Source organism: Condylura cristata, unplaced genomic scaffold (genome assembly GCF_000260355.1).
Source record: "Condylura cristata isolate star-nosed mole 26May11 unplaced genomic scaffold, ConCri1.0 scaffold00024, whole genome shotgun sequence".
NCBI classification, from domain to species: Eukaryota; Metazoa; Chordata; class Mammalia; order Eulipotyphla; family Talpidae; genus Condylura; species Condylura cristata.
Window position 1 is genome coordinate 33,751,214 of NW_004567125.1, and position 11,162 is coordinate 33,762,375.

At 52.8% G+C, this 11,162-nt stretch overlaps 1 protein-coding gene across 1 annotated transcript; it reads left to right on the top strand.

Moving 5' to 3' along the window:
* Window positions 1-2,242: 2,242 nt before the first annotated feature.
* PALM3 (paralemmin 3) lies at window positions 2,243-11,154 on the top strand. The gene is made up of 7 exons (XM_012728941.1): window positions 2,243-2,283; window positions 4,640-4,688; window positions 5,232-5,651; window positions 6,148-6,290; window positions 6,437-6,518; window positions 8,919-8,964; window positions 9,051-11,154. Exons 1-7 carry the CDS (start codon window positions 2,243-2,245, stop codon window positions 10,922-10,924), a joined length of 2,655 nt encoding a protein of 884 aa, XP_012584395.1. The 3' UTR covers window positions 10,925-11,154.
* The last annotated feature ends 8 nt before the right edge of the window (window positions 11,155-11,162 follow it).

Consider the following 11,162-nt stretch of genomic DNA (forward strand, 5'->3'; position numbering starts at 1 on the left):
CTGCCTCCATGTGGACACCTTGTGGGCTGTGTATCGAACTTGAACTTGCACTGAAGCATCTGTGACCTGCCTGCAGTGCTGTGCTTTAACTCCCTGCACCACCAGGCAGAGCTCTAGAAGTGAATTTTTATTGGGTACAGACTTGCCTTTTGGGGGTAAAAGAGTGTTCTGGCGCTAGAGAGTAGTAATGGCTGTACAACGTTGTGAATGTACTAGAAGCTACTAATGGTAAATTTTGTTATGTGTATCTTACCACAACTAAGACTAATTTAAAAGTATGTTCTCTCTTGCTATCATGACAAAATTACCTTCAGAATGACCTAAAATATCAGGTTCAATTTAGAACTTCTTGAATCACTAGGAGTTTTATACTCAAATGTGAGAAGCAGGGGAACCCCCACCCTCAGTCTGGCTCCCTTTCCTCTCCCACCCCTAACTTGGTCTACATTGCACATAGCAAAGAGCCATGTTTGTGTGCTCTAGCAGTGACCCCCTGCCATAGTCCTGACTCCTTAGCCTTTTGCCAAGAACTGCCCTGGGTGGGGAAAAGCCAGGAATCCCTTGGCTGCATGGCCTGCCCTCAAGCAGGCTATAGAGGGCTACCAGTGGCTTTAGGACCATTTGGGAAGGGAACTGTGAGGTTGTTACAGGACAGGGAGAGAGGGGCACCCCTAATGCCCCAAACTTCCTTCTCTAAGTGGGTTCTGCCATCCGCAAAACTTTAATGAAAAGGGACTTTAATACAGTGAGTATACAATACAGAAGACAAAGAATGTAATGTCTAAATGAAACACCTGAAGCTACCCATCCCCTCGTGGGCAAAAGTCCACCAAAAAGGGATTGGCCAAAAGCAAGGCCTGAAAGCCCACCACAAACCTAAAGCATCTTCTGTCTGGGACCCATGGAAAAGGGTAGAAATGGCCAGACAAGTCTGGGAGGAAAAGAGCAAAATCAAAATCAATATAAACACTGCCATAGTCACCTCCAGGTATCTCACCCACATCTGCCTTAACTAGTCCAGGGTCAGGAAACAAGCCCGGTTTCTTCCTCACATGCTTGCTGCTCCATGTGGCTTCCTCAGGTCTCCTTCTTGTTCTCCATCCTGCTTCCTTCTTTTCTTCTCCTCTGATTCCTTCTCTCCTCTACTTTTCTCTGCTCAGCTCCACCCTCCTTCTGGGTGGGGCAGGGAACCTGGAATTTCCCCCTTTCCTAGGGACCACCCTGTTACAAGGTTCCAAGTACCCCAACAGACTCTAGAAGAGGGAGGCATAAGTGGAACATCCCTTTGCCTCATGGAGAGGAGCCCGGCTGGACTTTCCCCTGTAAAGTGAGGGCTAAGGGCCAGGATCTGCCTCACTGAGGTTCACATGGGAATCACAAGAATCCAGTGTCATAGGGGCTTCAGGAAACCAGCCTAGAAAGTGGGTGTTGATACCTCTACCCCTTGAGGTGGTTAAACTGCACCTGCAGTCATCTGAGGCAGGTTGTGCTGGCCTGCCTAGAACAAAGACCCGTAAGATTTGGGTGGGGAATTAGCTAGACCTTCCTCAGTACCCCACCCCTGTCATGGCACTAAGGTTGAATCTAAAGAGGCTATTTGATCTAACTCTCCCTTTTCACAAAAGGGGGAACTGAGGCCTTGAAACTTGGGACAAGTTGCTCACAGTTACCCAGAGGCCAGGCCTCCTGGCTCCTGACATTCTCAGCCCTGGTCACCAGGATACTCTAGCTGGATCAACCCCTTCCACATATGTCTCCCAGAGCCAGGGCCTGAGAGGGGAGGGTAGAATATCTAAAATATCCAACATGTGCAGGATGCAACAATGCTCAAATGTGGGTGACCTTAGATAGCCAAATGGACTTGAGGTATATGGAGTGCCAAGTAGAAGTGCTGTTGTCTGGGAGGGGTCAGCAACTCTCTACTCTCACCATCACACCTCACCTCACAGTTGAGAGCCAGGAGGCAGTCCAGTGCAGCAAAGAGGCCAGTGGCTGGTGAATAATTTATCAGGACAGCTGATAGTACCTCCCCAGAACTGCCTGCAGCCCCCAGCCCCCCTCTCCCCATGCGCCTCCCAACACCCAGCCCAAACCAGCTGGACCAGCTCTGCCGGTGCTGTCCGCAGTACCCCCTCCCCCCACCACCAGCAAAGTCAGCCTTTGGGGCACCTCTGGGGCACCTTCAGGCAAGAGGGTGGTGGGTCTTGAACTCGGAGACCAGAGCGTGGGCTTTTGGGCAGAGATGGCCCTGGAGAGCCAGGTGTGGGCTCCAGCCACACCCATGTAAGTGTCCAGGGTCAGGGGGGGCTGGTGGGGAGGGCCTGGTAGGGCCTGGGGGCACACTGGGCTTTCCAGGAGGGTTGAGAGCCCCAGCTGGCCTCTTCAAGGGAACCAGGGGCACTGGAGGGAGGCCTGCAGCCAACCCCGAATGTGCCTCTCCCTAGAGAGTCGGCAGAGAGCTATGACCCCCTGAGGAATCCCCAAGACCAGCCTGAGGGTGGGATTTCTGGGGGCAGAGAAAGTCAGAGTCTCTACTTACCCCTAGAATCACCCTCTGCATGTCCAGGGTGGAAGGAAATGCTTAAAAACCAACAGAAACAGTTAACAGCTTTCATACTGGGAAAGTTGATGGCAAAATTGAAATGATCATCAGTTTCATGAAACAGCCACCAACTGTTCCCGGTGTCAACAGGTCACTGTCAGGAATGTTGTTCTTGTAGAGTTAGAGATAAACAGTTTCAAATGTGGTTTGCAAAGTATTTTAATATTTGAAGTGCAAAAGCCTTTTTAAAGTAAGTGGGTAGAGAGGCCCCAGAGGTTTGTGAAGAGTTCTGGAAGAGGGGCTTCATTGTAGGGACCCCAATTTGGTTCCTCACTCTTTTGGGTCCTCCTATTGCATTATTCACCAGCTAGAAACCTGGTTGCCTAGCAATGGGAACTCGATCCCCCCAGCAAGGAAGAGTCAGGAAGATTACATCTTGCAGGGTGGAGCCGGAGAGGGGGGTACTTTAACCCTCCATCTGGGGCAAATCTATTAGCAGGGGAACTAGACTTCCTTTGGGATACCCTGCAAAGCATGACTTGAGCCCCATGCCCCAGCTGAAATCAAGGATTCCCAGCCTGATCTCGGGTTGCCAAAATGGGAGTACCTGGAAACCCTTCCTCTGTTGTTTAGACCTGAGAACTTCAAGTTTTAATTCTGATGCATTGAACTTAGACATATATTTTCATCACTTCTCTGAGCCTGTTTCCCCATCTGTGAAGTGGGGACAGTACTACTTACCTCCTAGGAGGGTTGGGAGAATTAAACGAGTTAATACAGATAAAGTATTTAACAGTCTGGCACATTGGTGTGTGCTAGCTAATGGTTGGCCGATTTTATTCTCAGTCAGAATGTCAACTCAGCAGAATCAACTACAATTAAGATCAAGGCAGGCAGGGAGAGGCAGAGGTGGTTTGTGGTGGCCTAGCGGAAGCCCTGGAGGGCACTTAGAGCACTATATTTATATATAGTACGTGCTAAATACATGATCGATATTATGCCTTCGTGGTGTGTGTAGCCAGGGAAGGTCTGGGAGGCCCCACTGGAGTGTGTGCGATGAGATGAATGCTCACCCAAAAGGGTTAATGTTCAAATTAATAAACTTGAGCCAGGGCCTACTGAGGCTCAGGGTCAGGACAAGCAGCAGATATATGTGTCTTTCTAGATACTGGCCTGTGAAGCGCTCAGTGCAAGCCAGTGGTAACAGTTTGATGGAATTACTGTCCCTAAAAATCCTCCAGTACCAGTCAGACCCCAGTTGCCTGGAGGGCCTAGCTGGCACCTAGGCAGCCCTGAAGGCTTCAAGGAGAATAACAGTAGGAGTATCTCAAGTTAAACTTTACACAGTAAATTCTCTTCCCCTTCCTCCCAACACTGACCAGTCAAGGGCTAGGCTGCAGGGCCTAATGACCCTTGCTCCAGGGGTGGGGGTTGGCAGGTGTAGGAAGCAACTCTGGAATTACCATAGCAACGGCCTGTGTCCTAGTGAAACAGTCACTTCTCTTCCCAGACTCTCTTAACCCTCCTTCCTTCCCCCACCACCAGTGTGTAAGGGATCTTGGGTAGGAGCCCAGGCCCAGAGAGTGTGTGAAGTTGAAGAGAGACACACAGCAAGTTAAGGGCTAAGCAAAATTAGAGAGTCTCTGTAGGACAAAGGGGGAGATAGTTATAATTAATTACAAAGGTTGCTAATCATGAAAACTATTAGTTATTCGTGTAAACTATGCCGTTTTGGGGCACTCTATCTTAAGCTTTTACTTGCACAGATACTTCCTGGCAAGGGTGCCCCTTTGCAAGGTCAAGCTATCCCAGCACATTCCACAGATGAGAAAACTAAGGCTCAGAGAGGTGATGTGAGGCTTAGGAAGGGTTTGAGCTCAAGCTGTTAATAGTTTCTGCTCTGTGGGGCTCACCGGACAGTGCTCGTGTGTCCACCTCCTTCTATCCTGGCTCCTTCCAGGTGCAAGGGAAAACAGAGAAAGATATTGGGCTTTGGTTGGCTTTCAAGTAACGCATGTAAAATGTCACTGTGCTAAGAAATGTGACTATGCTAAGTCTCCCTAGGAGACTCGGGAATTCCTTATCCTCTTCCCACAGGCCTGTGGCCGAGAGCTCCCTCTATCGGCAGAGGCTAGAGGTCATCGCGGTAAGTGCGACCCAAAGGGGCGCGACCCGGGAAGCCACAGCCTCTCTCCCACCTCACTCCCATCCTCCGAGCAGGCCTAGTACTGTCATGCGGGTGGAAAGCAGCGCCTTGACCTCAGCCTGCTTGGTCAGGCGGCTCTGCTCCCCGTGCCTCTGTGTGGTCACCGCCAACCCCAGAATAGTGAGCTGTGAACCCCACACTCCATTCTCCCACCCCGCCGCACTGTCCCATTCTTGAACTTTGGTCAGCCAAATACCCCAGTGTCTGGCCGCATCTCGCAGGCCCTCAACTCTCTGACAAGTTATCTCTGAATCCGCACCTCTCTGGACCCATCACCAAGACCCCATGTGTGTAGCTCAACCTCTGAACCACTACCTCTGCACCCATCGTCTGCACCCCATCTCTGCACTCCATTTCTCTGGACCCCATATCTAGATCCCACTGCTATGACTTCACCTTCATTTTTTTGTCTTCTCCCTTTGATCCTGTATCTGGACCCCCATCTCTGAAACCTGTCTCTCTTAACTGTCACCACACCCACAGCTCTACCCCGCTGCGGATTCACATTCCAAGGTCCTCTGCTTCCTTCGCCTCATATCCACAGACCCCCATCAGGCTGGGCGAGGCCTCCGCAGCATCCTGGGCGCGGCCCGCCCCGCCCCCTCCGCACCCCCACTCCCTTTGCTGAGTCAGCGCGTCCGCAGCCCCCTCCCCGCTCTTCCCCTCCCGCTGTGCGCTTCGGGGGGGGGGGGAGCCCCCTCCCTCTGCTCGCTTAGCAGCCGAGGGAGCCCCAGGAGTCCAGCGCGGGAGGTGGGGGCCAGGAGGATAAAAGGGAGGCGACGGCCCCACCCGACCGCGTGCAGCTCCGGGTTCTGTGCGCAGGAGAAGCGGCGGCTGCAGGAGGAGATCCGGGCGGTGCGGCGGGAGCTGGAGGAGGAAAAACTCCGCGTGGAGCGACTTAAGGTTGGGGGCCGAAGGGGCGCCTGCCCAGCCTGGGCAACCAAGCGGATGTGCCTGTCAGAGTGGGCTTGAGGGACCATCGGATCCTCCGTCTAATTTGGGGGGCACTGGTTTTAATTTGGGGGACGGACATCTTGCCCATTTTGGCAGAGTGGGTGGTGGTGATGGGGGCTTTTGGTCCACCTTTGGGAAGCACAAGGGGACAGAACTCTTTGTTTTGGGAGGGGCTCGTGGGACACGGATTTCACCGATGTCTGGATCTGTCTGTCCTATTCTGGAAAGGGGTAGGGAGACTGGTGGGTTTTTTCCCTAGCCTAGGAAAGTTATGGGCTGCTAATGGGGCTTCTGTCCCACCTGAACATGTTGGGGAGCAATGAGGACATATATTCCAGCCGGAGAAGTGTGTACTGCATTTGGGTGGTTTGGGAGGTTGTCAGGAGAGGGCCCTCCATGAAATGGGGTAGTTGCATGCTTAGCTGGGACTCCCTCCCATGCCCAGAGGAAGTCTCTCCGGGAGCGCTGGCTCATGGATGGAGCAGCTGAGGGGCCAGAGCAGCTGGAGGACCCCACCTCGCAGGACCTCCAGTCCCCTGAGGGCCAGGCTCAGGCTCGCATCCAGGACCTAGAAGATAGCTTGTTCACGTGAGTGGGTGGGGCCTCTGCCTGTCCTTTTATCCCCAGCCTAGCAAGGCCAAGACCCTGGGCCTGCTCTGGGGAGGTGCCAAGTTGACACTGGCGTGGGGGTCCATTGAACTTGGAACTCACAGCCCCTCCTCTCTCCTACCCAGACTCCAGTCCCAGCTACAGCTGTTGCAAAGTGCATCCACAGGTGCTCTGCACAAACCAGGCAGGCCCATATGGCGAAAACAGGTGAGGAGCCAGGAGGGTAAAAGCGGGGAGATGTGTGACCAGCAGAGCCAAAGTAGGACCTCACCAAATGTAGTTTAACCACTTGGTCTGCTGCTGCTACTTCTTTGCTCTGTTATCTGGGACAAGTCACTTTTCTAGCCCAAGCCTCAGTTTCCCCATAGCTAAAATGAGAACAGCAGCACACAACAACGGGGTACATCTCAAGGATGTATGAGGAAGGGAGGATAAGATGGATAAGAACGGAGCTTAGACCTAGGAGCCAGAACCTGGGAGTTTGCATACACTGTTATTAAGATGATCCTAATGAGGAATGTGGGGGTAGGGGATAGCTATAGGGGGGGAACAGTCCAGGAATTCAGCCTCAAAAGTAGGGTGGGAGGAGGCCCCTCCCTGGTGGTACAACACAGCATTATCAAGCTAGCCACAGTCACTGCAGCACAAGTTCAATCCCAGGGAAGGGAGGTCACCCATATGGCGTGGCACACCTCTCCTGACCTGTCCCCTGCTCCCCTCAGCAGTGTACTTCAGTCACTCCTCCTGTTCTGCTCCCTGCTATCTCTGGTGAATCCTCTCACCCCCTCCACCTCTGGCCTGCACCCCAGTTCTGTATGCATAAATAAATACATCTTTTTTTTTTAAGATTTATTTATTTATTTATTTGTGCATACAGAACTGGGGTACAGATCAGAGGCTCAGGGGCGGTGAGAGGCTTCACCAGAGACAGAGTGGGGAGCAGAACAGGCAGATCAACAAAGTACACTGCTGAGGGGAGCAGCGGGCGGGCCAGGAGAGGTCTGCCACACCATGTGGTCACCTCCGGGGCGGCGGGAATCGAACTCATGTGGAAGCGGCTTTAGATTCTCAGTGCTGTGCTCTAACCTGCTGCACCATCAGGGAGGGCCTAAATACATCTTTTTAAAAAGTATATCTTAAAAAAAAAAAAAAAATAGGAGATGCTCTGTGATATGGGCATCCACATGGGCTTCTTAGTTTTTTGTTTCTTTGGGTTTAGGTAATACCTTTATTTAAATTTAACCTACATGCTGAACAAAACCAACACTCCAAATTAAAATGTAGCTTTCTGGGATTTCCTTGAAGTCCAAGGATTCAGCAACATTTGTGCCTGACTACTGTGAGGATTTTCTAGTCCCTTCCTCTCCCTGAAGTCTTACCTTAGCTCCCAAGTGCTGTTGCAGGACCGTGAGGAAAAGGGGCCCTGTTAGTTGGTGTGGGGAACACGTCTTGGGTTTTTGGAATACACCAGAATTTCCTTGCTAGCATGTGAGATCAGGGACTCAGGAAAGGCTTCCTGGAGGTGGTGACACCTGTGCTCAATCTGAGTAAGAACTAGAAAAGGAGGGGAAAGAGAATTCTAGGAAGAGGAAATACTCTGCAAAGGAGGACCTGGAGACTGGAAAGAGGAGAATGGGTCCAAAGAACTATGAGACAGTCTATGGGGTTGGCCTTGGTAGCCGGCATTGCTGTCCTTGATTCTCCCTCCTAGCCCTGTCTTCTTCCTCTTGCCTCTCCCTGCCTTGACTTCAGTCACAGTGACACTCTGCCTCCTTCAACTGCCTCACTCACTGCCACCCCAGGACCTTTACACTTGCTGCCCCTGCTGCCTAGAATGCCCTCCCCACCTCTTGATTAAAGGCCAGTGCTTCTCACCCATCATGTCTCTGTTCAGTGTCACTTCCTCTTAGAACTACATCCTGCATCTTTCTTTTAACATTTATTTATTTATATTACAAGAACTGGGGTACAGGCCAGAGGTGCAGGGGGAGGGATGCAGTGGTGTGTGTGATAGGATTCACCAGAGACAGAGTGGGAGCAGAAGAGGCAGATGGATGAAGTACACTGCTGAGGGGAGCCGCAGGTGGGTCAGGAGAGGTCTGCCGAGCCATGTGGATCAGCTCCCTGGCCGGGGCTCGAACTCCTGCTGCAGTGGCTATGGATGCCTCATTGTGCTGAGACTTAACTCCTTGAAGTCACCTCATCACCTCCCAGACACTCTCTAGACTTTCAGCCTGCTTTTTTCTCCCTCACAGGGGAATAATTATGTTATTTAGTTCTTTGTGGTTCTATTTATTACCTACCTCTGCCCACTGGAATGTAAGTTTCAATAGCAAAAACGTAAGTGTCCCTTGTCCACCGGAACCTCAGCAGAGAGAACTCCAATGTAGAGGACTGTTTGCGTGGCCACAATATTGATGACGTTAGCTACAACATGTGAGCCTCAGGAGCACAGGGAAATAAGATGGGTGGGGAAGACTGATGGTTTGGTTCTGAAGATAACAGGGAGCTACAGTGTTTCAGCTGGGGTGGGGGTGAGGGAATGTTGGCATGGAGAAAGGCTTGGGGTAGGGACATCACCTGACCTTGACTCTGTCATCCCTGTAGGGCCACCGTCCTCTCTCACAGCTCAACATGGAAACAGACCCTCCAGGTGGGTGTTTGGGTCGCGAGAGAAGAGAAGGGCATTTGGGACTCCCTTCTCACACTGTAACCCCATCTCTCCTCTGAATTCCTCAGGCCAGACTGATCTCAACAAGCGAGCCTCCCTGCCAGCTGGACTGGTGGGCACATCCACTTCTGAGCCCAGAGTTGAGATTGCAGAAGTCCCACCAGATGTCAGACTGGCCCCTGCAGCAGCAGGGCCTCCCTCAGAAGCCAATGGCCCCTGCCCAGAACCGAGCAATCCTTTGAGTCCGGGGGTAGCAGAATTCAAGGGGGTTGTGGGGGAGACAAGAGAAGGGGGTATGGTGAAAGTTGTGTGGGAAGGGCTGAGAGCCACAGAGGACTGTGCCACAGAAGCCACAGGTCCAGAACTGGAGGCGAAGGTAGAGGAGATGGTGCTAGAGGCCATCGGGGAAAGGCAGGAAGCTGATCAGCTAGAGCTTCCGGCCTGGGTGAAAGAGGACAGGGGGATTGTGGAGGTGATCTGGGAAGGAGTCGGGGGCCCAGACGACGGTAACTCAGAGGCCACAGGGGAGGCAGGCAGGGGCCCAGAAGCTGCGCCAACCGGCTCACCAAAGATCCAGGAGGGAATAGAGGGAGCAGCTTCTCATGAGGGGGAAGGTGCCTCCAGGAGCAGCCCTGATGGTGACAGGCAAGGGGGCTCTGGAGCAGTGGAGGGGTCATTCATTTGGGTGGAAAGAGTGACCCTCACGGAGGAATGGGAAGAGCTGCAGGTAGAGGGGGTGGGAGGACCGAGGGTGACAAGCAGGGAGGGAGATGAAAGTCCTCTGGGGGCAGAGGAGAGAGGAGTGGAAGAAAGCTGGGAGGTGGAGAAGAGTCGAGCAGAGCAATCTGGGGAAAAGGGAAATGACAAAAAGGCAGGGACCGAGTGGGAAGGGGAGGAAAGGTCACTGGTGGGAGAGAGGAAAGGAAGTGAGGAATCTTTTCAGCCTGAGGGGAGAGGAAATGAGAAAACACTGTCCACAGAAAGAAAGGAAGTGGCAGACAGGGAAAGAGGCAAGGCGCCATTGGAAGCAGAGAAGACAGAAGAGGAAAAAAGGCTCGAGGAGGTTGAAAAACCACCAGTGATGGAGAGAAGAGATGAGATATCACTGAAAGTAGAGAAAGGAGGAGGGGAAGCACTGAAGGGAGAGAGGGAAGGGCAGGAGGAAGAATTAAAAGTTGGAAGAGAAGGAGGTGAGGAAGCCCTGAAGGCAGAGAGAGAAGGAGAGGAAGCATTGAAAGTAGAAGGAGGAGGTGAGGAGGCACGGGAAGTAGATGGAGAAGGCGGTGAGGAGGCATTAAAGGTAGAGAGAGGAGGGGAAGCAACATTGGAGTCAGAGGGAGAAGGAGGTGAGGAGGTATTGCTAGTAGGGACGAAAAGAGATGAAGAAGAGTTAGAGGCAACTCAAGAACCACTGGTGTCAGTGAGAGAAGGAGAAGCATCACGGAAGGCAGTGAGAGGAAGTCAGGAAACACTACAGGCAGAGCAAAAAGGAGACGAGGCACTGGAGGCGGGGAATACCCAGGGTCCGAGTTCAGAGGAAGGTCTGAGTGTGGAAGAACAGAGAGAGTCAGGAGAAGCTACAGAAAGTCAGGTAGAGGAGGTGAGTGAGGCAGGGGTTGCCCTGAGGGCCACGAAGGAGCCAGGGCCAGAGGAGGAATCACAGCCCCAGGAACTGGAAGCCTCCCCAGAGAAGACAGCCATGAAGCTCCAAACCCCGGCTGAGGGCCGGGGCCCCTTGGGGGACACCACACCCCTCCTGGTAAAGACCGCAGCTCCCGATCAGCCCCCTGAGTGCCAGCCACTGCTTCAGGTAGAGGGGCCCAGTGCCCATCCTGTGCCCACCTATGCACCTGACCGGCATCTTGAGCCATCTGCCTCTCCTGAGGGTGAAGAGGTGAGTGTCCCTAAGCAGAAGACGTGCCAGTGTTGTGCGGTTATGTGAGCCCACACCTTCCGTTCCACACCCAGCTCCTCTCACAGCTACCTCGGCCTCTTGGCATCCAGCAGAGGGTCCCAGGCACAGAGAAGGACACCACAGGACTGACCTGTGGCACTTGGGAGCCAGCTGGCCCAAAGATCCACCTCTACCTGGGCTTCCAGACCCCTTGCCTACTGCCTGTGACTCTGGCCCCCTTCTGTGACAAAGCCTTTATACTTGAAAATAAAATCTTAAAGCACTC

Bases quoted from the DNA above. Each gene is read 5' to 3' on its own strand.
- PALM3 (XM_012728941.1), top strand. From the start codon at position 2,243: ATGGCCCTGGAGAGCCAGGTGTGGGCTCCAGCCACACCCAT. The intron at 4,689-5,231 runs GTAAGTGCGACC...CCACACCCACAG, and splicing joins AGAGGCTAGAGGTCATCGCG to CTCTACCCCGCTGCGGATTC. The intron at 5,652-6,147 runs GTTGGGGGCCGA...TCCCATGCCCAG, and splicing joins TCCGCGTGGAGCGACTTAAG to AGGAAGTCTCTCCGGGAGCG.